The 27,423-nt window shown below is 39.6% G+C and overlaps 1 protein-coding gene across 9 annotated transcripts in view; it reads left to right on the top strand.

The window, feature by feature from the left end:
- The window catches only part of fam49al (family with sequence similarity 49 member A, like), a 34,094-nt gene extending 9,880 nt beyond the window's left edge, over window positions 1-24,214 (top strand). Inside the window, exons 2-13 of one of the 9 annotated variants that reach the window (XM_063899233.1) lie at window positions 3,406-3,496; window positions 8,868-8,947; window positions 10,155-10,234; window positions 13,193-13,314; window positions 14,435-14,540; window positions 18,108-18,244; window positions 18,993-19,070; window positions 19,279-19,395; window positions 20,512-20,591; window positions 20,939-21,065; window positions 22,234-22,304; window positions 22,487-24,214. In XM_063899233.1, the coding sequence (XP_063755303.1) occupies window positions 10,162-10,234; window positions 13,193-13,314; window positions 14,435-14,540; window positions 18,108-18,244; window positions 18,993-19,070; window positions 19,279-19,395; window positions 20,512-20,591; window positions 20,939-21,065; window positions 22,234-22,304; window positions 22,487-22,550 (975 nt within the window). In that variant the 5' untranslated portion in view covers window positions 3,406-3,496; window positions 8,868-8,947; window positions 10,155-10,161 and the 3' untranslated portion in view covers window positions 22,551-24,214. Of the gene's footprint in view, window positions 1-3,405; window positions 3,497-4,069; window positions 4,426-4,471; window positions 4,882-8,867; window positions 8,948-10,154; window positions 10,235-13,192; window positions 13,315-14,434; window positions 14,541-18,107; window positions 18,245-18,992; window positions 19,071-19,278; window positions 19,396-20,511; window positions 20,592-20,938; window positions 21,066-22,233; window positions 22,305-22,486 lie in introns of those variants that run through there. The other 8 variants (XM_063899235.1, XM_063899232.1, XM_063899236.1 and 5 more) reach the window with 8 other exon arrangements.
- Window positions 24,215-27,423: the final 3,209 nt, after the last annotated feature.

Below are 27,423 nucleotides of genomic sequence, written 5' to 3'. Positions count from 1 at the left end.
CAGTTTAGGTGGGTGTTTAGTTCTCTCTACATCCTCCTCGTTTCCCCTCCTGTCTCTGAAAACACACGTATGAGCTGGTAATTTATCCGCAGCCTGCTGCACTCATATCTACCTTTGGGGAGAATACGCTGAGAACAAAGAAAGAAAGAATGGAGGGAGGATGTAAAAGAGAGGAGGAGGTCGACAGGGTGTGTATGGGATGATGAGTGAATGAATAAAAGAGGGGTGAACAGGGGGCGGAGAAAGGGGTGTGTCAAGAGAGTGGACAAAAAGGTTAAAACATAATGGAAGAGACAGAGGGAGAGAATGAGAATAAACAATCAGTTTTTAAAAGACGGACTTGTTCAATGAGGTGAACGATTATCAACTAAGTACCTGGGACTCTAATCTAAACAGACAGATGTGTGCATGCAATGACTTTGTTATCCATCTCTTAGTGAAGTCGCTGAAAAAGCAAATATATTTAAAGACTGACGGTCCGATTGGCCAGACTTTCTCTCAGCGTCTGCTCGCTGGAGACTGCAGAGTAGTCTAATATTTGATTAGCAGGACACTGATTCATGATGGGGCTGATCAAGTGCCAGCTACCGCCAATATCCCAGTCTTTGATTAGTTTTGACTTAAATACTGAAAACCAACAAGAATGCATACAGGCTGTATTCACACAGACTAGCAAGAAATTAAAGGGGATAACCTGACAAAATGCATGAGGAAACAACAAATTACTAAGTGTCAATGATATGAATCCAATGCGATGGACTTTGAAGCCACCAGATCTCACAAAAACTCACAATTTATTCAATATAAGTAGTTTGGGCAATATCATATGTGCACTATTTAACGGTTTACGTGTTATACTTTTGTATTTCCTGTAGTTGCACTGTTCGTCTGTTGCTGTAACACTGCAAATGTCCATGTTGTCTTACCTTATATACAGCTATAATAGATCTTGGAGCAATTGGACCTCACCTCTCGCTTGGCAAAGCATGTTCAAACAAAGTCATATTAGCAAATCGAGTCACTATCTGTAATAAAAATGGTTTAGTTGTTATCACATGACCCTAGTAGGGGGTTTCAGTCACGTCGTAGCAGAAACAAGACTGTGTGGGAAGGATATTTCTGTGTCCAAGTCCTAGTAGACAAAAAGTGGTGGCAGACATGAACAATAGAGATGACAGGAGGAACACATGCAACAATAGTCCCAGGCCAGATTTAAACCAGGGACATGGTGGGTCATGATATCATCCCTTAACCCAAAGCAGCCGTTAATGACGCATCTTTATGTTGGTTTTTATTTTGGAAAAAGTGAGCGCAGTTGCATTTCAAAACCCACATGCTGTTTTACCACTACAGATACACACAGTAATTTGGAGTTTGTGTGTGGATCACGTTAAGCAGTGCTGAAAAAAGTAAACAGGTGGCATCTAATGGCAAACCAAAGCACTCAACTAATTAACAGAATTTAAAACAGTAATCCATCACACTGTTTTCAGGGCAATGCAGCTGGAGTAAAAGGTAATGTCTGCTCTCAATTTGATCCATTAATATTTACGACAGAAGCTGCACGGTGCAGGCTTACATTAATGATGCACTGACTGTACCCAAAACAACTAGCCTACTTCTCGGCAAACACAAGAAGATGTACATTTTTAAGGGCCTTAAAGTGGTGATATATGACACTCATACACAGACACAGTTACATTTTATTTGAAGCTAACTGAAAAAAAGGTTTGGCTAATTTGAAGCTAAAATACTTGCAGGATTCTTGCTGTAAATGCTTTCAATCTGAATGAAAAATGTAAATGTAATAATCAAAGTAAGACTGAAGTATAAAGATGTATTTTACCTTACATTTGTCCACTTGGGTTAACCTCCATGTCTACGTTCAAGTCGTCACCTCTCTTGACCTCAGCGTCCCGTGCAGCACTTGACCTTTGCCCTTTCCCTGAATGGAGAGATCAATATGCATTAGGCAATTTACTTAGAGGGAGCACACAGTTGAAAAAAACAAAAAGGTACCCTCTCCGCCCGAGGTAATAAAAGTCTCTCAAGTAGGGTAGGCAATGCTTTAGTACACACACTCTGGAGATTAAGGAAGGGATAGTCTTTGCATTCGTCCATCCATCCATATTTCCAATCCACCTGATTGTAAAAACTGAACAGTACCCGGCTGTGGGTTGCCATGAGAATAAGAGGCTGTGTTTCCCTGGCAACTATTCTTCAAAGCCCCCCCGCCTCTCTCCTGTCTGCACTCTCCTGATGAGATGATGCAAGGGCAGCAGCAGTCCTGTTAATAGTTACAGCAGTAAGACAGCACTGGATCTTATTCCATTATCAAAATGTAAATGGAAGAACATAAATTCCTTCTAGTTTCAGATTTAACTCATCAGCTTTTCAAGGGGAAATGCTAATGATTTTGGATTGAAGCTATACATGTTTTTACCATAACCCATGAGTGCTTTTAACATCTGTTGAAACTTGGTATTGCTCCATTGGGACTATCATGAGGTACTTAACGTAGCTATAATCTTCCTTTTATTATATAAATAGATAAAATGACTACATCGAATGTTAAAGGAGTTCCTAGTGGAAAATTCATGGAGATGTATGACCCATTTCTGCTCTTCCTCGCACTGCTGAGCGCTTGTTTAGCTTACTTTTAACTAGTTTATCTGGTCATCAAAAAAGGTCATACTGCTGCTTTAAATAGATATTTACTGTTTGATATACTCTTCACTATTATCGAGCAGCTGTTTTCAGTGAAAATGCTCCAAAGAACGACTTTACACCACCTGCGTAGCATCAAATGGCAGAAAGAGTTAGCGGCTAGATAGTGAACATACTGTATTTCAGCATTTAGCAGCTAAAGAGCCAGATATTTTAAAACAGAAGTTCACAGGAACACAAAAAGAGCTTAAAGGTGTGTTTATATTGGACTTACATTTATCAGATGGACACACATGCAACTTCAAATGCATGCTAACATTGCTCTGCTAGCACTATTAGCATATTAGCACTGAGATGATGTTAAGTCAGATGTGTTTCCGCCTAGGGCAAAAGAAAAGAGTGATTGCAGGTCAAAGTACCAGATAAAGTAACAGATACGATTTTAAGATATGTTAGCAGGTTAAATCTATGTAGATCAAGTATCATTGCAACGTTAGCTATGTTAAATCATATCCTCACCTAAAAGGCCAGTGGAGGCAGCCTAGCCTGATTACATAATGAATGTTTTTCACTCTTATGTTAATTTGCTCTTTCTTCTGCTTTCTTTGCCCTTGTTAGACTCCATGTTAAGAACAAAATGTAAAGGCTTCTACCTTCCTGTTTTGCTTTCCCGACACACTGCACATGATGTTGAGTTTCATGTTCATTTCTCTTCCTCTCCCTCTGTGTCTTTGTCAGGTGGTGGCTGCTGATGCTGTAACCACTGTGTGGAGCTGACAAGCCCTGGTTGATGCAGTGAAGTGTTTTAGAGGGATAAACACAATTGAAGGTAGGAATGAATATTAAGGAAATAAGAGAGAAATAATACGTTTTCTTTTCTAAAAGGACACAGCAGAGAAACAACATAGAGGGATGGATAGTTACTAAACGGTGATGGATAGAGAGTAAAGATGTTGCCTGCAGTTATTTTACATACTACAGATCCTGCGTGGGTTTGATTCAAAAGCCACTGACTACCCATTCAGCCAGTGTGTGAGATCATTGTGGTTTAGAGGCAGACACACAGATGGAGAAAGGGGAGTCACATTGTATTATTGGTGAGTTAATAGTGGTTAGACTTGGCAAAGACAGGCCATTCTGTTCAGTAAATCCACAGTGGTGAAGCTCCTGGGCTGTAACAGGAGGAAGCTTTCAGTGCGAGCTGAAAGGAAGCTCGGGTAGGCCTCGTTCTGCCTGCTTGGCTCCCGGTCTGGACCAGGTTTGCTTTTCAGCCGCCATGTGAGAGCTGAGCAGTGTCTTTATTAGGACTTGAGGAGCCCCCTTTGGTTTGGTTTCTCTTGCCGGACTACAGATGAGAGCTGTATCCTGCACAGTTGCATAACACAAGCACTTTGTTCCACTTTCACTCTGGCTGACTGCAAACATTGAGTGTGCGTGTAAGAGAACCTCTACCCAGTTGCCACCAAGCACACTTCCTAATTTACAGAACGCCTTAATGTTAAACCAGTCAGCCTGTGAAACTTCCAGCAGCTTCTACGTAATGGATATTATTGAGTGAAAGAGGAAATGTGCTGTTTTGCCCGTTGGTTTGGTTGCACCTTAGGGCCACCAGTGAGACTGAATGACAGAAATGTTCGATGACAAGACGACAACAGAGGAGCCGGGAAAGTGGTGCTGAGTGGTGAAATAGAGAAGTGAGGCAGAAAGAAGAGCCAGAGGGGATATTTCTGAGGAACTCGTTCTGTCATCTGAAACTAAGTGAGTGCAGTAGTTTTCTCTTGTTGAGTTAAAAAAACACAGTTGAGGACGAAACAGCCAGAGGAAGAAGACAGAAATGTAAATAACGTTGAACATATCTAATGCTCTTTGTACCGATCAACCAGCTCAGTATCATGTTCTACAAACAGCATGAAAAACACAAAACAAAGAGCGGCATCTAGCAGGCAGAGCAAATAGAGAAAACCACAAAGGCTTTAAATAGATGAGTGAAAAAGAGAAGTGTGAAGTGGACAGAGATGCACAGAGGCAGACGGAGAAGTTAGCATCAGTCTCTATGAAACCAGTGCCACGGTGGGATTGCAGTTATCACTCTGAGACGGGCTAACCTGGGATTTACTCACAGCAACAATTTTTACCAAGCAGCGAGAACAAAAACAGGACCTGACTGAGAGGATAAAGATAAGGAAATAGGCGAAACACTCGTAGGAACACAGGGTAAGAAAGAGAGAAACGTTGGTTAGATTCTTGATTTCCTGTTTTTCTAAAGGTAACAATGTGTGTGTGTTCTGCAAAGACCGATTGCTGTTTAAAAAATTGATGCATCAGATCACCGTTATGAAACTGACCCGAGTGTGTGAGCAGAGCTCGACGCTCTTTCCTCCACATCTTTGACAATATCACCAGGCCAACAGTATCCTGGCAACCATCAGGCGAGCGCTGCTCTCAGGATGGACCACATGCTGCTCTCGCCTTGCTGTATGTGTTTGTGTGTGTGTGTGTGTGTGTGTGTGTGTGTGTGTGTGTGTGTGTGTGTGTGTGTGTGTGTGCGGCAACCTATCACACACACTCACTATGTTAGAGAGCATTCAGTGCTTTGTGTGAAGGCTGGAGATTTAGATCTCAGCTTGATTTTCGCCTTTGCTATCACCTTGTCAGGCTGAAAATGTGAATCCTATTCTTATTTATTCATGTATTCATAGCTGTCTGTGCGGTGTGTATCTTGGAGCAGGTGGCCTAAAAGTCAGGGGGATATGGGGAGCTGGACTGATGCTTGTCGGCTTTAGTGATGACTCAGCGTCAGAGGTGCAAGAAGTACTCGGATACTTTACCTAAGCATAACATACTCTGGAGATACAGCACTTTTCAGAGTCTTAGATTATGAGGGAATATTATATTACTTTGTTTTTAGCACAAACAAATACATTTAAATGCTGCTTGCTGTCAATGTGGAGTCAATGTAAGATACTTTGTGAAATTCTAGTTTGACTGGTTGTATAGTACTGCATCATATCAGCATATCATGTGTTATAACTTGTATTAATACATCTAGTGGAGTAAACACGATGATATTCACCTCTGAAAGGTAGTGGGGTAGAGGTATAAAGTAGCATAACATGTATCAGCACTTTAATTTCCCGTAAAGGAAAGGAAATTGGATTTTGCTCCATTTCAGAATACAATTAATCAAAGATGTTTTTGGATAATATACAAAAGTTAAGTAAGATGTTCACATTGTGCAATATATGTAAGCATTTTACCAAACTTCTCTATGTTTATATGAAGTACAATTATGTCCAAACATAAGAATGATAATTGAGTAAATGTACTTTAACCTGTCCACTACGGCTCAGCATCTAAAGCTCTATTTCCCTGCCTCCCAACAGACCTTTTTAGGGTAAAACATATTACAGTAGATGCAGAACTCATATTAAAGAGCTGCTTTGGAGACACTCAGTGAGCTTTGTCAATGACTGGTCACTGTAACTCCATCCCCTCTCCGTCTGGACCTCAGTGCTGCAATGCAACACCAGTTCTTGCTGAGTAACAGCGAAAAGGGCCGGGCTTTTTTTTTTTTTTTGCAGCATGGTGGCATCTCGTAAACATGCTAATGCTGGCCATAAATCAGTCTTGCAGAGGGGAAACTGATAGGCCTCCGCTGTGTGCTCACATCGCACATAAACACAGAGGGTACGGCAGAGGAAGTGAAACTTGGCAGCCGCTTACCTTCTGCTAACGAAGGACCTTTTATGACGGTTGAGGAGGAGGGCTTTCATGCAGAGTCATTTTTAAATATTGGATTTGTGTGATTTGTTTCTTTATTCGACACATGAGGCCTCTTAATCCTCTCCCTCTTTGTTGCCTTCTATCTATTTATCCGTTAATGTCCTCTTTAAGTAGCTTTAAGGTTGTTTAAGTCATGTTAATCCACACCGTCCAACAATATCACGTTCATGCTGTCAGCTTGTTCCAGCTCTTTATTGAAGCCGTTTGATTAGTTAAATAGTCAAACCATTGATTTTTGTGGCTTAACCATTAAATCAAATGGTCATTTTTTAGATGTCTGAAGTATAATACTACTATTACTGAACAACTAAGTCCTGTTCACTATATCAAATTATTTCCTGAGCTGATCACTTTGCTTTTGGATTAATCATAGCCAGTGTTTATCAGAAAACGTATCCTCAACAGTATCACTTCAAATGGTTTTTAATTCAATTAGAAAAATACTTTTACATTGTCAAGTATTTGATCCACGCAGGAGTAAACTCAAATAGGCTTTTAGACTTTTTACACATAGACTTAGAACAGAGCATGCTATACTTTATTTCATTATAGAGATTTGAAATGACCCACATTGGGATAAAAGGTTTTGGACAAAGCCCGGTCCTATCTAGCATGAACAGGATCAATACCAAAAAGTAGATCCATCTCATGTTAGATCAAATTCTGTGCAGGAATACAAATCCTCTGTTTGTGCTTACAGGATAAATGCACATACTGTAACACATGATCTTTTGCCACCAAACTCCACAAACATTGCATTTGTAAACATGCTTGTGAATGAGTAATTAGAGAACAGTAGAAAAGAGGTTTAATATTTGACGGTAAGGAAGAAGGATCCTATCAATGATGCATCCACTTAATAAATCATGTCACATGGCTCTCCCCGACATGATAAGCTGTTTTTCAATTTTAATTGGCGGCTATGGCTTTTGTATTCCTTGGCTTTGGATCAAAACCAAATTAATGGTAGCATCTACCCCTATTTTTTAAATAATATTTGTCTCCACAGCCTCAGTTTAAATGCCCGGCTTGAGACAATCATGTCTTATCTGTAAAACTCCTGACATATGTTGTTCTGTCTGGTGCTGTACATCAACATATATTCCTGTATATATCCATCTGACCTACGGTATAATCTAATAAAACTTGCATCATTGCTTTCATGAAGCTCTGGCATCTGGCCTGTGGGTATGAAGCATAGAGAGCTCGTCATAAAGTATCCATATGCTGCTGCACATCAAGAGCATTAGGGGGGAAGAGACATACATAGCAGGCTTTTATTAGGTTACTATAGAAATGTAAATGGATTAAAAACCACTGCTCAGCTCCAGTGAGTGATCTAGATCATACACTACTGGGTTGCAGCCGCCCTCTAATGGAGTACAGCGTATGGGACGCAAACTGTGATCAGTGTCATTTATAATGTATATGTCTCTGGACACTATGCTTGGACCAGGGGTTTGAAACTCCTTTAGTTCAGGGGCCACATACAGCCAAATTTGACTCAATTAGGGAAATGTACTTAAATTATTAGGAGTTAAGTAAACTCGTTGCCAAAAATGTCGCAAAAATATTTTCAAATATTAAATATAAGTAAGAAGCTGGAACTGTGAAATATTTTTGAACAAAAACCATCTTAGCACTCATGGGTTTCGTGACTTAAGTGTAATGTACGTGGCGGTATAAGGGGTGTCAAACTCATTTAAGTTTAGGGGCCACATACCGCCAAAATCAGAGCATAATAACCTATAATAACTCCAAATTGTTCCCTTGGTTTTACTGCAAAACAGTATGTTCTGAAAGTTTTCACATTTAATGGAGTATCTTTATACAAATCATCATCATCATCAACAACAACCTGATATTTCTTCAGACAAACAAGTGCAGATCGCAGCGTCAGCAAACGTATTTGGAACTGAACAGTATATTATTTTGCTTTATGATAAAAACAATTGGCAAGAACTAGAAATTCCATTTCTACATTATTACATTGAAAATTTCCCCTCTGTGGGACGATTAAAGGTATTCAGATTCTGATTCATTTCTGTGAAGTAATCCTGATCTGACACACCGCCATACAAACTTAAGTGGGAACTACTAAGAAAGACGGTATCGCCATGCCTTGTAAATAACAATTATACATAAAACATACAGCAAAGTTAAATGGCCTTTAATGTCTTCTCTGTAATTTGTACACTTTGCAAAGTCATCCCGCATGTTTGACACCCGTGGCTTAGACAGAAGAGGAAGAGGAAGAAGATTAATTGAAAGAAAGTGCAGATGGGTTAAAATATGAATAAATCACTCCCAACCTGCTGTGTTCTCCATGTGCATGCTGTGTATTTTCTGCAGGATGTGTAGTTTTGTTGAGCGTCTACTGTATGCATTGTGTTGTTTCCCCCCCCCCCCCCGTCCAGGTCGCCAGCCATGGGGAACCTCATTAAGGTCCTTGGCAAGGATTTAGAGAACTGTCCACATTTTTTCCTGGACTTTGAAAGTAAGTGAGCGTCCGGGGTGTGTGCACGTGTCTGTGTGCCTGAAAATGTGTGTGCACGTGTGTGTGTGTGTGTGCAGCGGGGGTGTTCAGTGGGAGGTCGCCGGGCGGGGGGGTCACAGGAGGAGTATTTGGATGTGAGCTGCTGTGTTGTTGATGGTGTGATGGAGTGTTTTTGTGGGTGTGGTTTGTCATTATCACACGCTCTCTAGTCCCACTCTCCGAGCTCTCTGCTGCTGAAAGCTGTTTTATTCTATGATGGTATAAATAAATGGTGCGTAGGTTTTTACAGTGAGGGAAAAAAGCTTCAGTTTCAACCAAACACAGTTGTATTAAAGAGAGGAGTTTTATGCTGTTACCAGTTAGCTGATTTACTCTTATACAGTCAGCTTAAACTGCTCAGTACATTTTTCATCTTATGGAATTACATTTTACTCGCATACAATCTCCCAGGAAATGGAAAACATTTTTTATTTGAGGATTATTTGAAAAAATTTGACCACAATATAATCTCAAAAGTCATAACTGCATAAAAACTATACAAGGGCTCCATTTAAACACATTTGAGCCCATATCAAATCAGATTTCTATGTAAAAAACGTATTTATGTTCTACTTGTATTATTATTATTATTATCATCATCAAAATCTGTTAGTTTTTATTGTAATTATTATTGTATTTATTATTCATATTATATTTTGTTATTCCTGGGTTAATTTGCTCTGTTTACGATTTAAGAAAGATAACTAAATAATATCATAACACAATAAAATGTGTGCCAAAATATAAGGAATACATTCTAAAATGTATACTTTTCAACATCATTCTACATCATATACAAAATAAAATGTAAGTTTGATTAAACATCTTTGCTGTTGTTACCAATCACATATTCTCTATAACATTTGACCTTTTTAAACTTGAGGATTTCCATCACCACCATATTGATTACGTCTTCTATTCAAAGCAAGTTACTAATACGACCGTAGGAGTGGGATTAAAGAAGCTCTGTGTCCACGTTGCCATGCTTCACCCAGGACGTACATCCACCATCCCAACAGCCCGCGCTCATCCAGCCCCCAGCCCAACACCTTCACCTCTCACACACACCACACATACACACACACACACACACACACATATACACGCGCACAACCCCAACACCCGTCCCCTCCATCACCCACAGAAATCTCCCCTCTCTCTGTTCCAGGGGGCTCATGGGAAACCTCCTGAAAGTGCTGGCTTGCGCCGAACTTGAGCATGGCCCAATAGTTTTCCTTGACTTTGAACGTGAGACCATCCGCTTCTTATTTTTTTGAGTTATGCTTTTACTCTTTGTTGCCTTTTTGCTTTGCTTTCCCTCATTCCACCTATTCTAGCTGGACATTGATTCATCTTTACGTCCGTAATCCCCCAGCTCTCCTCCTCCTCCTCCTCCTTCTTCACTGTTGATTCTCTTTTGATTTCTGCTCCAGGGACTGGCATTAGAGAAGGATTTCTTTTCCTGAAGGGTCTTTTTCACACGCGACACATCTTATTATACAAAGACAGATGCACAATGGCACGGTGACGCTGTAGCAAAATGACAACAACAATGCTTTGATCCCGGCTCCAAGCTACAAAAAAAACTGAGGAAAATCTAAAAAGCAAATGCCAGTCCTGTGTGGGTTTCTGTTGCTCGAGGATGAAGATGGCTGACAAAGAGCCTATCGTCATCCCTCCACCTCCTCATCTCCTCATGCCCTATTGTGTGCCGGACCATTCTGTGTGTGTTAAATAGTGTGTGTGTCAGAGAGTGAGGCTGATAAAGAGAAACTGAAAGAAAAAGAGAAAGAGGTACGCAAATAAAAGCACCTCTTTGGCCCATTTTCTCTCAATTTCCAGGTCAGTCAATTCTAAACTTTGCAATGTGAAAATGTCCAAATCAACAAGTCATTTTTAGGCCTGTTTTTATTAAATATTTTGTGAAAGTTACCAAAAAAACTGACCTCAATCACTAGGAATAACTCAGGAATCCTCACCAAAACTAACAATACCAAAAAATGTCTCTTAAGGTGTAATTTCTTTTATTCTGCCATCCTTTTCTTAGTTTCTCTGACCAAGAATGGTCCACAGTGAGCATACCAAGAGTCGTCTTTCAAAAGAAATCCCACTGAAGATTTAAGTCTGATTATGTGACTAAATGATTTGTTGAGATGGAGATGTTTCGCAGTGAATCCCAACATATTCTGCTCCTCCTCAAAACCACTTTCCCCCTTCAACAGCTGCCTTCCTCCTGCTGCGCCTCCTTCACTGACAGTATGTAAGAGTGGGAGAGCTCACTGCTGGAGACGTCAGCTGTCAAACATGCTGAACCCCCCCCCCCCCCTTTCATTTAATATGCCTGTGATTAATTTGACTTCAAAAGCAAGTAGAGTGAGTCAGAATCAGGCAAGGCAGCTTTAGATATGTCTTTTCTCACCCATCCACCCCAGTGCCATCTGTGAGCTCTCCCCCTCAACACAGAGACACAGTCACCTCTGTCACACAGCTCCAAGTTTGAGCTCTCATTAAAGTATTAATAGCTGAATGCTCATTATTATACCACGCTAAAACCTTATGAAAGATCTGGAGCATATCCGATGAACAAAAAAGGAAAAAGATGTGGATACTTTCTTATTTTAAGTTTACATCTTGTTTTAATTTTTTAAGCTAAAAAAATGTAAATTAGCTCAGAATAAACACTGGGACCAGATTTCAAGAGTCTGCAAAGGGCGGGACATCTCTAAGCGGTTGACCAAGCACTACAGAGCCGGCCAGCTAGCCAATCGGAGCAGGCTGGGCTCTAGTTTCAGACAGAGGGTGAAAAGAGGTGCTGCAGCACAGGCAGTATGAGAAAAATAAAGAGCTTTTTGAACATTAAAGCATGGAGACATGTCCCAGGAGAGGAACTGTACTGAAAGATTTGTTGAATGCTTTCAAAAAGTCAGGCCATTTGTCCTTCCAGTCTTTATGCTAAGCTAAGCTAACTTTCTCCTATCTCCAGGTTCATATTAAGCAAACAGATATAAGAGTTACATACATTTCTCATCTAACTTTACCAAAACTAACTACAGACAAACTATTCCTTTAATGTTATGAGAAAAAAAATCCATTTTAGTTTAGGTTTTTTATTGCACCTATATAATGCCGTTCTACGCCACAGAAATGCAGAAGCAGGATAGTGATAAGTCATCACTAAATAAGCTGTGCGTGCTGCGCTTATTACGACACTTAGGCTAGCAAACATTCCATGATTACCATTCCTCTGCAGGAAGGCGATGCCTCCGGGTGCAGGAATAAACCGTGGTGCCACATCATGAAGAGCTGCCTGGGAACACTCTCACTTTATACCTGAATCACACTTTGTGATGGATAATTGGAGGGAAAACACAATGATGACTCTCACATCACTTTGTCCCTCTCACACTTAATCCCTCCAGTATGCATGCAGCACGACACATAGGCAAACAAAGCAGAAGTGACTGGGAGGCACCCTGCGGCAAAAAACACTGAGTTTACAGTCCGCTCAGTGAGGGAAACTGAGAAAGAGAAAAAGTGATCGGGCCCAGCGGTTTTCCTCCCTGCTGCTTGTTTGTTCTAACATTTATCACAATTAAACCTCAAGGGCCAGCCTCTACACATTTAGAGAGTGAGAAAAAGATGGATTAGACTGTTACATAAGGAACGATTACACCTCACAGACTGTGTAAATCTCCATTGAATAAACGAACACAAGTGCTGCAATTCTGGGGATTTTACTGCGCCTGAAAGCCATCAAATCAGCTGTTACATCATCATCCAAATAGTTCCCAGAGATAAACTCACCTGTCATCTTTTGGTCATTATCAGCTGACCACACTGTAATCAAACCTCGCTGTGTGACAGAGGGTGGCTTACAGGTCTCTTGTTTAAATGCTACAGTGGGTAGATTAGATTATTCATTATAGAGGCCAGATTCTGAGCTTGCAATGTCCCCTATCAGGATGAAATGCAGTCACTGTCTTTATTGCAGTCATGTAGGGAGTGATTAGCTATCTGGCCTTCTCTTCTTTCATCACTAACCTCCTTCTTTTCTTAAATCTCTCATTTTCTCCTCCTCTCCACCGTGTTCCTTTTCCTCTTTTTCTGCCGCCTCCCCTCAAAAAATGTTCTTACCTTACATCACACTTTCACTTCCCACTCCCTCTCTTCCTCTTTACTCTCCTTCCCTTCCTCCCTCCCTCACAGATGCCCAGCCCACGGAGGCGGAGACGGCGGTGTGGAACCAGGTCAGCGCCGTGCTGGAGGAGGCTCATGGGATCCTAGCCGAGCTGCAGTCCTATAATGGAGCGGGCCAAGAGATACGAGAAGTGAGTCGATAAGTGCTGAACATCGATAAACTCCAGTCCAGTCAAACCACTACGCAGTGTGGGATTCACAAGGCCTTTAATGATGAAGAGTGCACCGTGCTCTAAACACAGAGCCAACTAAGTTTCCTGCTCCAAGTTGAAATCTGTTTATTCGATTCTTGACTTGGATTATTTTGCTTTTGCCCCAAATTATTTAATACAATTTACAAATGATATACTACAAATATATATATTTTTTATTAGTATTTATTCATTTTTTAGATTTGTGCTTAATTACTACATAAATATATACTTTCAAACAAATATTTTGATGTTTTCCTGTCAATTTAATCTGTACCTAGTTCTTGTATTTGTGTTGTTGTTGACAGAAATATGATTTAATTAAGTCCACAATTTGTTACACCATTATGACTTTACTTTTCCTAAAAAAAAAATATTTGGGGATTTTTCGTTTATTTATTTCACTGCCAACTATTAGTATTATTTTCTTTGTTTGATTTTTGGGGAAATTGGCTTCATTACTCTGGAAACTCTTTTCTTTTAACAAACATTTCATGCAATAGTGTTTTATTTTGGCACTGCTCTGGTAGAAGCGTAAACACCAAGCATCAGAAAGCTGTTGTTGATGAACACAGAGCGTTATCGTCCTCAGATTAGGCATTGTTAGCATTGTTCTCTATTTGCTAACAGATATCAATAATTGTTTCCTTTCCTTACTTCCTTATTTTGAACACTTAGAGTCCTTTATTCACTCATGACACTCATAACATTTTCCTAGCTAGTGACTATGTTATTGATATTGTGCATATGATAAAGTCTCTGAATCTTTGCCCATTTGATTGTTTGGTTTAGTATATTTAATGATATATTTCAATAACCACATTTATAGGTCATTACATGGATATTTGGCTGCATTTCAATAAAACTAAATGAGATTTTGCTGATAAATGACATTTGATTTGGTACATTCTTGCTAAACTGTAATCACTTTAATATGAGAAGGATATATTTCCCTCCTAAAGTGACATATGGCTTTAAGGAAGAGAGGGTAGAGGAGATGGGAAGGTTTTTTATTTTTAAATCCTTCATGGAGATTAACATCTGTGTTGCTCGCCTGCAGGCCATCCAGAACCCGGGAGACCTCGCTCTGCAGGAGAAAGCCTGGAACGCAGTCTGCCCCCTGGTGGCCAAACTGAAGCGCTTCTACGAGTTCTCCCTCAGACTGGGTGAGCATGGCCGTTATATTCAGTCTAAAGAGTAAGTTGTGGTGATGTAACACTCTGTGGTGGCCATATTGGAGGTCCAATGAGAGCTGGAGTTATAGCAGCTGTAACCTCAATCTGAATGTAGTAAGAGTGTGTCAGCCAGTCAGACACAAGCCTTGACATTGGCTCTCAGACCGTTTACATGCACTAAAACCTATATGACACACTACGGGAAAGGGAAAACTCCCCAAAAGCACAATAGGGCCTCTTTAAATCTTCCATATGTTCCCGCTGGGAGGATTGAAGCTTGTTATTATTAAAGGTCCCGTATTATGCAAAATGCACCTTTTGCTGTCTTTAATACATAAATGAAGATACAACCCTCTCTCTTTTCCTCCTTACCCACATCTCTAAAACCAGGCTTACAAACGAGCTGATCCAGATTTACTGCCGATATGACGTCACAACCGAAATGTGGGCTGGCTTTACATTGAACTCCTGGCAACGTCCCGCCCACGTGACACGTCCCAACCTATCGTCCGCAATATACAGTCACAGCTGAATCCCCTCCGCAGCACCTCTGTGTGTCTGTGTGTTCAGCAGGATGTCTGCAGGAGGGACTTAGAGTTGTTGTAATAATTCATATAATGTCTCTGTTCTAGCGGTAAACACTGAGAAGTGTTTCAGAAATAAAGCTTGATGTGGTTTGGAACATCACATGGCGTTTAATCACGGCAGCGTTTAGCTGAGTTTCGCTAGATGCGCTCCAAAGGGGCGTGGCCAGCTTCAGGTCCGCTCAAATTTAAAGAAACCGTCACAGAATCAGCACTTCAGGAACAGGGCTGAAATGGAGGGGTATGAGGCATGCTACAATGGGGGATCTGTTTGGTATTTGAGCAAAACACTTCACAGACATGTTTTGTATAGATATTGCCCTACGATATATTGTTCAAATGTAGCATAACAGGAGACCTTTAAGATAAAGTGATGCACAAAGAACAAGGAGTATCACTTTGCCAAAGCTATAATGGGCTTTCCCTGTATTCTGGCAGGGGTGAAGAGTCTTTTTCGGTCTCTATTGTTCACATTTCGGCTGGTTGGGAGTAGTATTCATCATGTATAGTGCTACAAATTATTCCTTACAGGTCTCACAGATTATCACTCCTGTTGCTTTGTCTTTTTGACAGGATGTGAGACATGGGTGCTGTTGACACATTGCGACCCTGACGAATACAGTGAAAACAAAGATATTCTAACACATTCAACATGCTGTAAATGTTTCTCAGAACCTGATTCATGTGAAGGTGATGATGGAGGAGACTCCGGAGTAGAAGCTCAAATTGTCAGTTTTTGCGTACACCACCATCCTGATTTTACATGCAATTTCTGTTTGACAGCATTCCTACACGCGCACACGCACACACACACGCACGCACACACACACACACACACACACACACACACACACACACACACACACACACACACACACACACACACACACACACTACGATGTCCTCCCAGCCATCTCTGCAGCATCCTGACCTAGCAGCCAGGCAGCCGTTGCTACGGAAACAGTGGTACATGGTCGTCCAGCACAAAGAGAGAGACGAGTGTGAGCAGGAAAAAATGGAGTTGGCCTGCCGCCTCTGCTCTGCCTTCCAATAATACTTCAGTGTCCTGGACATTATGTTCTCAGCTAAGAAAGAAGGCAAAGTAATAATTTATGATGACGTATCGGCGCTAATGTGGCTAGGAGGTGTAGCGCAACAGAAGTTTGTAGACAGTGAATCCATATGGAGAGAAAGGGATATTCACACAGTAGATCCCTCCTGTTGACGCCCGCAGCACCGCCTTTATTGAGTTATTTATTGGACCAAAGGGGACAACAGGATATTTACAGTAAACAATCTGTCATATATCCCCTCAGGAGTCAGTGCTCCAGATAGGGACCTCAGTGCTAACAGCAGGAGGGAGAGTCTCTGCCCGGGCCCTTTAGATGAAACACTTCAGCGCTGTATTTATAGAAGGCCCTTATGCATTTTTAATACAGAGGAAGAGATGGGGCCTCAGGGGACTTTGCTTCTGAGGCTTTACACAGAGCCTCTGAGGTCCGGCTCTAGTGCTGTTGGATTTGTTAGAGGTAGCAAAGGCTTCGGTTCAATAACACATGTGACACAGGGGGATATGCACGGATACTGATACAGGGTCCACAAGGCAGTGTGATCAGATGCAGGGTGATCCGTGTGGAGTGAAGCTTCAGTATATGTTCATGTAGTTTGTCTGGAAATGTATTTTTAATGCAAGAAGAGAGCTGCTGAAATGCAGGACCTCTGCAGTTCAGTTTGCATTATGGGTAATGAAAAGAAATGTCAACAAAGAAGAAGAGTGCATCAAATAGAAAAAGAACTCAATAAGAGTACATTGCTAATTATGTACAATAGGTTTTAAAGGATCACTTAAGTCATACAAACCAAATTGCTTGAGATGTTAGTGGATGATACGTCTCAGTCTGTGCAGTCACACTGTGACACTTACAGGAAAAATAACAGATTGAGGCAGCGGGCGATTGGTCTCTGCGTTCTGGAAAATTGAAATGACTGTTTGGAGTCTGGTGGATTCAAAGGAGAAGACTGTTTGACTGCAACGTAAAGCAGTGAAAAATGTGATAATGTGAATACAATTAAACTCTTATTGAATTTATTGGGTTGGCATTATTTTAGGTGGCTTGAATAGGTGTTGCTGCTGCCACAGAGGAAGCAGTACATTGCTAATTTCCGTATAACTCCTGTCCGTTTCTCTAAACTGAGCACTTTTATCTTGACTCAGGATAAATACACCATGCAACACACTTTCAAACATCAAAACCATCACTTTAAAGCCAAGCAGCCTGACAAAAACATGTTAAAAGAACTCCAGGCAGTGTTTTAAAGACATGAACCAAAGCTTGAGGGCTCTGACGCTCAATTTCGGGTCACATTAAATATTAAGCCCTGTTTGAGGGTCTGTTCTCAGACAGTGGTTCAAACAAAGCTCTGTTCAACTGCCTGAGGCCTGATCCCTCTGCGCTTTAAAAGTCCCCGTCAGTTTCTAAAAGCCCGACAGGTATCCAGTGATGTCCAGCGAGAAGGTGACACAGAGAAGGGGAAGGGATTTCATCTGTTTGAACCCGTTCACATCCTCCCGCTGCTGCATTTTGATTTAATGTGGCGACATGAAAGAGATCAGAGAGGCCAGATTAAAGAGAATTACAGCTGTCTGAACATTGGGAGATACAAGTCTGTACATTTGCAGAAAGCAGGCTAGAAGAAGATCTTTTTCTCAAGCAGAAATATTAAAACCAACAAATATTCTCTTTCAAGTAACTTTCTAAATCTGACTTAAGGAGAAGGATTGGCATCAAAATAAGTGCAGATTTGGTAATCATTCAGAATCATTGGATTGTGAATGGTGTTGTCCGTACTGCAGTTTTAAGAGGTTTTAACCACTCGAGTAAATGCACTTTCTTACCTTCCACCACCCATTTATATGATGTACAGTTTCCAGTTTGTGCAGACACACTGGTGACATTAAGGTGTGTGTTTTCAGAGAACGCCCTGCGCAGCCTGCTGGAGGCGCTGACCAGCCCTCCGTACGCCCCCATGCAGCACCTGGAGAGAGAGCAGGCACTGGCCAAACAGTTCGCTGAGATCCTGCATTTTACACTCAGCTTTGATGAACTAAAGGTGAGGGGGATTTATTGTTACTTATTATAATTGATTTATTTAGTCAGTACAGTCAGAGATACACACACATCAATATCATGAAATGACAAAAAAAAATGTAGGAAATAAAAACATTAAAAACGATATAAATAAAATAATAATATTAAATAACAAAAAAATAAGAATGATATAAAATAAATAACATAAATAAAATAATATTAAATAACAAAATAATAATAATAATATTAAATTAAATAATATTAAATAAAAAAAGACAAAATAGAAAATCTAGATTGACTGTGTGATTCAAAAATAATATATAAATAAATCAATTATAGGAAATTAATATTAAATTAATTAATCCAAAAAATAATACTAAATAATAAAAAAAAAAGAAGAAGAGGAAAATAATACCAAATAAATAAAACAATAATAATAATGATATTTAATAAATATAAAAAGACAAAATAAAAAATCTAGGTTGACTGTCTGATACACCCAAGAAGAAAAACACACACATGACATGCTGTAAATACTTATTCTTATAATCAGACTCTATGTTGGTGCTAACTTTGTCCCTATTTCATGTTGTTTTTGCACAACAAATCTGGCTTTGCATTGTGTTTTCTAAAGCCTCAAATCAGCTGACTCCTCAATATTTTACCCAGGAGAAATGGGGCTTTATTTCATGTGGTGTGATTACCTCAGAGTGACCTTAACTGTGCTGAGAAATCAATATTGTTAAACCATTTCCTCTCCCATCGTGCAGATGACAAATCCAGCCATTCAGAACGACTTCAGCTACTACAGGAGGACTATAAGCAGGAACCGGCTGAACAACCAGCAGGTGAGAGGATCTGTTCACGGCTTCCTGTTTCCCTTTTTACTCATTAATGATTTAAGTGTTTCTGTCCTCCTAACAAAACAACGAGACGAACAAGCAATAATCTGTCAGTGAGTCGAGTTACTCAGATTAGAGCCTCTCTGATTGGACAGATGTTATTGGATGAGATTAATGATTCATGCTTTCTAATGCGTTTTGTGTTGGCGCACAGCTGGAGGCGGAGAACGAGGTCAACAATGAGATGGCCAATCGGATGTCTCTGTTCTACGCTGAAGCAACACCAATGCTGAAGACTCTGAGTAACGCCACCACCAAGTTTGTTTCAGAGGTAGATTTAATGTTATTCTCAAGTCTAATCGTTTATTTTGATCGAGACTTGGAAAATACAGAGTGGGCATTTTCAGAACTGAGCTGGAGTCCAGATTTAAAGAGAACACATGATCAAAAATACAAAAGTCAAGATCATCTTAGTTTCTCTCCTAATAGCTCGAGAACTACTTTTGCAAAAGTGAATCATGTTTTTCTTGCAAGCCAATCAGAGCAGTTTCATTTTCTACGGGACGGAGGCTTCTCTTATTTTTAAATATATATTTAAGAACTTAAAATAGTTTTTAGTCCAAACAACAAATTCAAGAATGAACCTGAAAATGAGCACACTATATCCATTTTCATTTTAAGTATTAACTATGTTTTTAAGATTTGAAATTGAAAGCAAAAGTCTCATTTAGATTTAGACCAACAAAATAAATCAAGGGAGTTTTCAAGGTAACATCAAGACCATCCTTTGCTAAATGAATACATGAGGACTAGTTACAGAGCACGGTAACGTATAACGGTCCATCAAACTATTATAATAAGTGTTTTGGCACTGTAAGAAATTAGGCCTTCATTTAAATTATTATACTATTCCTTATATAACTGTTCCACAGTAAGGGATAGTGGGGTTAAGTCAATAGCTGCCCTTGCACACTTGACCTTACAGTAAGTGCTGCATGCAACCCTGTGGCAATAAAACTTCTCCACCTCAGTGCATCTTCACATACTTGATATGAGAGGCAAAATGCAGAGGACATGCGGGTCATGATTTCCTCTTAGCAAAGTTGCCTTGCTGAGTCTTGTTTGTAGGTGTACGTTGACTCCACCTTGTGGTAGAACGTTTTGTTCCATCAGCACATAAACTACAGAGGACAGTGTCAGTGCATTTTAAAGGAGGACAAACTGTATTATGGTCATTTTCAGGAACACATGGATTTCCCAGACCATTTACATGCACAAAAACCTATAAAACACACTAAAGGAAAGGGAAAACCTCAAGAAGCACAATAGGGCCTCTTTAAGTTAAGGTACAGAAAAACGCCCTCTGTTCATTTCCTTTCAATTGAATGTTATTTTTAGATGGAGAGACTTTCTTCTGATCTGATTTGTCTTATTTTTGGTCCTTCAGAATAAGACCTTGCCGATAGAGGACACCACAGACTGTCTGAGCACAATGGCCTGCGTGTGCCGCGTCATGCTGGAGACTCCGTGAGTATTTTCCCTTGTCTTCATCAATTCATATTTCTATCTGCTCGTCCTCCCCAAATGTCATAATCTTAGTTTTTAGTAAAACCCTTTCAGTGTAAAACAAAAGAGGCATTCTCAAACTGGAGCCACTATTTCAGCAGACTTCCTCACACTGTAGTTCACACAGAGAATCCTTCATAGCGTCCTTCATGCTGCATTAAAATCTTATGAGATGTCTTTACATGGAAAGAAAGTCATCAGTCATTTGTAAAAGCGATCACACGGTGCCAGAAATAACAGCGGCATTATAAGACCCTGACTGATCTCTGCTTTTATTTTTGTGAACTCTTCTCCTCTCTGTGTGACAGGGAGTACCGCTGTCGGTTCACCAACACAGACACCATGCTGTTCTGCATGAGGGTGATGGTGGGAGTCATCATCCTCTACGACCACGTTCACCCCGTCGGGGCTTTTGCAAAGACCTCCAAAATCGATGTGAGTGCACACGAGTAATCAGTGTTAAAAAAACAGACACAAATCTCTGTGACTTCTGCCTGGCAACACTGTCAAACACTCCCTTTAAAATGTACGTTTGATTGAATTAGAAACTGAATAACATTAAGAGCCTTCGTTCTGCTTTTTCTGTACGTGATGAAGTACTGTAGAAATAAGATGTATATTTAAGGGGAGTGTTTGCAGTGTTACCATATGGGGTGATATAACACAAATACTGTTGTATTGTGTTTGTCGTACACTGAACATTTGCACATATATTCGTCAATTCTATGCACTAAACTACAACTTCATAAATTGCAATGTTCATTTTAAAATATTTGTTTAGTTTTTTTCTTCTATTTTTGTAAATATATTTTAAATATTATTTATTCCTTTTTTTGTATTTTCTTCCCGTTCTATATTCCATTCAATTTCCTCTTTTAGAGTCCTAGTAACTGAAAGCCTACTTGGCAATAAATCTGAAGTAACCAGAGCGTAGTGCCAATCACTTAAGTACTTAACAATATTTCACATCTATAGTTTGTTTTACACAACTCCTAATAAAATACAAATCAGGATACAAAAGATAGCTGTCCTGACAATCAATCGAAGAACAATTACTCACCATTAGCCTAGAAGTCGATCCAACGGGTGGGACTCTCCAAAGGGTTCCCACAGTAAATCTGAGGGGTCACAAGATAATTAAAGAAAGGCAGAAAAACTCAATGTTTATCAAGTGTAATCCTTTTCAAAAACTAAATAATGAACCGTCTGAAGTTCTGGAAATAGCTGAAATCAAGGAGCCTGAGGATCAAAAATCACTCTTCAAATAAACTGCTCACAACTCCACACACAGACCATCACCTGAGAAGAGAAGTAGATAGCAAACCAAGTCCCAGGCTCCTCCAATAATGCAGCATAAATATATATACTGCATACAACACATAAAACATAACAAAATGAAGAATACATATAAAAATATTGCGCAAGAAGAAACAGAATAGCAATCAACTAGTGCCAGAGAGAGTTGCAAGACCAATGTTCAAGGAAATGCAGAACTACATGTAAAAATAGATTAAACTTTAAGCTCGTCTACCTCTATAAATGTGTGTGTTGTTGCTGTAGTGGAGACGCTGACCTTTATTTAACACACTTACTCTCTGTGCAGATGAAGGGCTGCATCAAGGTGCTGAAAGAGCAACCGTCCAACAGCGTGGAGGGACTTCTGAACGCACTGAGGTGTGTATGAACGAGAACCAGATACCTAAGATGTTGATTCAAGTGTGATGGGGCATATTGGATGTGTCCTTGGGCAAGATACTGAACCCTGAATTGCTCCCGATGGCCAACGGTTAAACGCTATATAAACACAGTCCATTCAGACGCAGAATGATCAATTTCAACTTCTCCCTCTCCTTCAGGTATACGACACGACATCTAAACGATGACAGCACCTCCAAACAAATCAGGGCCCTCCTGCAATGAGAAGGTTTGGAGAGGGAGGAGAGAAGGAGTGCACTTGAAGGAGGAGACAAAAGAAGACGAGGAGGAAACGAACGCCAGTGTCTGATAAAAACCTGTCGGTTTACAACGATCAAAGAAGAAGAGGAAAATAATTATATATATTGTCAGCTGTCCATCATTCTGTCTCTCATTTTGTAAAGTATGAAAAGAGAAAAAAAAGCCAGAAAATAAAATATAGATATATATTAAAAACAAGTGAAACACAAGCAGAAGAGGAAAAGTAAGTAGGAAGTTATATTGCGAAATTTACTGTCAGAAGCGACGCAAACTGAAAATGTACAAAAAGAAACAAAAAAAGGGTTCATGTTCCAGCAGTAGTCTGACAAGTATTTTTGCACACAAACAACGCCATCTCCTTTCCCCTGAAAATCTGATCCCAAACTGACCCCTGCAGACTTTCCTGTGCCCCCTCACACACTCAGTTTTAAACTCCCCAGGTTGCAGACGCTGTTTCCTGCTTCAGCTGCACCGATCTCCACCTGCAGGAGATTTACGAAGCAATGTGATGGATGCACTCCGGAGATTTGCTTCTTCCTGTTTTGTTTATTAATGCATCGGCGCAGCTGAAGGAAAGGATGCAAGGAGATGAGTGTCTCCGGATTCCTCCCATCATTCCTATCCACCCATACGTGTTTTTCCTTGGCACTAAACTCCATCGTATGTGCCCTTAGACTGTATAAGATCCAGCATCTTGTGTGTAGTCTGGCTTTACTTGAACAATGTAGTTCACTCTCTTTCTCCATGGTGCTAATGTGGTTTAGATATCACAGTACTAGCTTGTTAGATATCCATTTATTCGTCCCTTTTTTTGCACTAATCTCAATTTCTGAGAACATGTGCTTTACGCTATAATGTGATTTCACATTAGTGCACAAACAGGGACAAATAACTGGAGATAAAAAGGCTTTGTAGGAAACCACAGCACACTTACTTCTTCACCCAGTGCCAAAGCTGATTGGTTTTTGCTTTTATTTCACCATGAAGCGAGGGGGATTTGAGGATTTAAGGGGATGAAATCTTGTAAAACATCACTGATAATCATTATGAGGGTATGAAAGTACAACATGCACAGAAAAGTCACAAGGCGATTCACACACATGCATTTTAAAGGGGAGATCTGCAGTGTAAATATGTGAGGCTTTTTTCAACGGGCATCTAACATGGTCAGCTTGGGTCCTCGAGGAACAACATTCATCGAAAATCTACTGTTATTTCTTTTAGTATGAGGTTGTCTAAAGAACTAAGTAATTGAATAAGTGGGAATTTAAAAGTGAAAATAAAAATCAGAGATTAAAAAGAAGTGCTGTACTTTGGATGTCTATAGCCCTTAGTCTAATTTAATTTGATCTTATAATATATTTTCTATACAGGGGTATGTGCACAAGCATAGTCTGTATAAATATATAGATGGCATGTTGTAAAAGTTCTGACAGAAATGTGTAAATAAGGTGTTTTTATTCATTTTTAATTGTTCAGTGACGCTGGAATTGGGTATGTGTTGTCTCTCAGAATTACCATGCGTTTGGCTTGGACCATCGGACTTGCCGTAGTCATAGGTTTCAGAAACTCAGCTTCATTATTGCAGATGAACCAGAGGGAGGGTGGGGGGTTGCGGGGACAGGGGCTGTCCATTTGCTTGTTATTTTGTACATTTTGTGCAACAATAAACTTGTCATTTATTACATTCAAACCCTGACGTTGTGTGTCTGTAGAGCTTCAGATCTCTGTCCGTGACATTATAATGTAAATGTGTACATGTGGTGTACAGCTGGAACAGTTTTTGTATTACATCTATCATAAATGCAACCGCTTTCACACATTACCAACGATTGGCATTATTTCAATAAATATGACTGTATTTAGTTTGGTAAAACTTATTCTGGAATCATGGTTCACACAATGCAAGCAAAGCACACTTTGAAAAGCTGGGTTTGCGATTTTTCTAAAGCTCTCTTAAAACACTAATCAGGTGCCAAATTGGACACTTTTATGCTTTGTTCACTTTCTTTATACTAACTATTATTTAATTTCCATGAAACAGATGGCAGAGTGATATTTAATTGACTATGTCTCCAATGAAAACAGTAAGTCAAGGAGTGTGTTGTGCATATGGATTAGTGTTTACTGATGGATTACATATTTGTTATTAGCACAATATGGGTAATTAAACAACTTAGATATATACTTTATTGACTTCACGGGGATTATATCTCCTAATGGTCTTTCAATCAGTGGCGGCTGGTGGAGCTTTCTCCAGGGGGGGCTATAACTCCAAAATGTATTTTAAAAAAAAAGCATGCATACATGTACTAAGGTATCAAACGAGTGTATTTACATAAATGAAAACAACAAAAACAACATTATAGATAGATAGATAGAAGTGCAAAGAGAAACAAGTGCGATATATAGAGTATGTACAGTATATGCAGTTAAGAGTGATTATGTAAAGATAAGGGCAGTATAAAGAGGTGGGAATAATTGGCATAGTATAAACAGATGTAGTATGAACAAATATACAGATGTGCTATATTACTATACAGAGGGCCAATATACATATATAATACATATCTATCTATCTATCTCTATATATCTCTCTCTCTCTCTATCTATCTCTAGATATATCTCTATCTCTATATATTTAAATAATGTATATCATATATAACATGGACAATACACATACTTTATGACAGAAGGCTGTGACGTCAGCCCCGCCGCCAAATCCAGCTGCATTCAGCTCGGGGCGCAGGAGAAGTGCGCCCCAACATCGTCCTATCTCTTGTATTGAAGAAGAGCTACTGCGCATGTACAACTTTTAACGAGAGTCTATGGGCAAAGATTCCTGCGCCCCAGGGCGGAAATACGTCACCAATCAGACAATGTCAACGAACGAAACAACTTTGCTCATCATTAACTATGAAATATTTATCTTGCACATCTAAAAAAATATATACATATATTTCGAAATATTTTTATTTTATTATTTCATTTTTATTTAATTTTTTTAAGTCTTATTCAAGGAAATGTGGTGAGAGGTGAGTGGTGGGGCGGCGCCCTAGCGCCCTCTATTGGCCAGCCGCCACTGCTTTGAATGTGAGTGATGGAAAACAAATCCATGGTCCTGATGTACAACCACACTGGAAAATCTTTAACGTTGACTTTAATTAAATGTATTATGTCGACAGATTTTTCACAACTTTATTAGGTTATTTGAAAGCGAAGTTTTTTTATTTAAACCTAATTCTATTGCTTTAGACTAACCTAATACTGTTACATTTAATTAAAGTCAACGTTAAAGTTTTTCCAGTGCATGTAATCAAAAGCCATGAAGCACATCAGTATAAAAAACATGATGTAAAAAGGCAGCAAAAATGCTAGTTTGCGTCCTATGACTGCGGAAAAGGGGATCATATCGAGCCGACATCTCCTTTATTTTATAAACTCAGACTGAGTGAAACCTCCTAATAACGTATTAACTGAAACATATTTGTACCGTTTGTGGTGTTTGTTCTCAATCACTTACATACAAAAAAACCCCTTAATATCCGGTTTGAACAGGAAATCCTTAGTATCTGTACAGTTCTGCACATGTGTGGTTACTGCACAGACAACAAGCACGATGCCATCATGTTTCGTGTCCGTTTTTTCAACTTATTTAGAGCAAAAATGGTTTTCCGCAACTGAGGAAGTAAATGACTGAACAGGAAACTAGATTTCTCTCTTTGATTAAACTGCTAACTGATCATTTTCGAGACAGTGAAGAGGGGTCAAATGTCAAAAAATGGAAGAAGATAAAAAGCCAACACATAGAAAACATGTATGAAAACAACAATCCTTCGCTCCATGTAAAAAAGATAACACTGAAATCATAAAACATCTTCTTTTAATATTATACAGAAGCTGTAGTCTCATGAGTTAAGACACTTGTCATGTCAGCTGTCTTTTTATACTTCAATGCTTCACATGTCCTTCAGTCACCTCCTCTATCCTACCACAAGGGAGCAGCAGAGGATCAATTTAAAGAAAATACCACAAAACCGACTAATTAAGATAAATGCTCAATGCTTAATGTGATCTAACACCTGACACTGTAATGAGACAGCAAATAATTCATGATGGAATTGATCTGTTGGTCTAAATAAGCAGCAATGTCTGACACTTAACCAACTTTAAATCATCTGATTAAACACTTTTAACACTATTTCTGTGGGGTATCTCTGCAAATGTAATACAGATTATTATTATATTATTAGGTTTTTAAAGATGGGCGCAGAATAAGCTTCAGGCACAAAGTCCAGCTGTTTTGAGAAGTGTGTGTGAGAGCTGGAAGGTGTAAAGTAGGGCAGGGGGGACACAGGAGAGCCTGTCAGAAGTTATATATGGAAAAGAGAGCAGCAAGCAGATACTGAACCATAGTATAGCAACCACAGTTTACACACAGAGACAGACACTCTGGAATTAAAAGGGAATATTTGGAAGTAAAATAAAAACGATAGTAGGCAAATGATCTCGTGTGTGGTTGTGTCCAGGAGTCTGGCTTTGTGCCCTAACTGTCATGCGATAAATAAGGAACCATTGCCTCCTGTTACTTCCGTAATGGGATCCATTATTCCTTACAAACAATGATAATTTACTGCTTTGAAAAAGACGATAAAGGAACAAAATAACGGAAAGTAACGTCAGATAAGCAGACTGTGAACTGAGTGACAGAAAGTAAAGGCTCTGAGGTTGCTGCAGATTTACTGTAAAGGAAATTAACTTTGATTTTTCACAAAAACTTCACGTTACCAGTGTTTTCTCTGGACATTTATTCCAGTCCAAGCACAAACAGCATTCA

The sequence above is a fragment of the Eleginops maclovinus genome, chromosome 13, assembly GCF_036324505.1.
Source record: "Eleginops maclovinus isolate JMC-PN-2008 ecotype Puerto Natales chromosome 13, JC_Emac_rtc_rv5, whole genome shotgun sequence".
Taxonomy (NCBI): Eukaryota; Metazoa; Chordata; class Actinopteri; order Perciformes; family Eleginopidae; genus Eleginops; species Eleginops maclovinus.
Note: the sequence above shows the minus strand (reverse complement) of the source record. Positions and strands in the feature narration are given on the sequence as shown.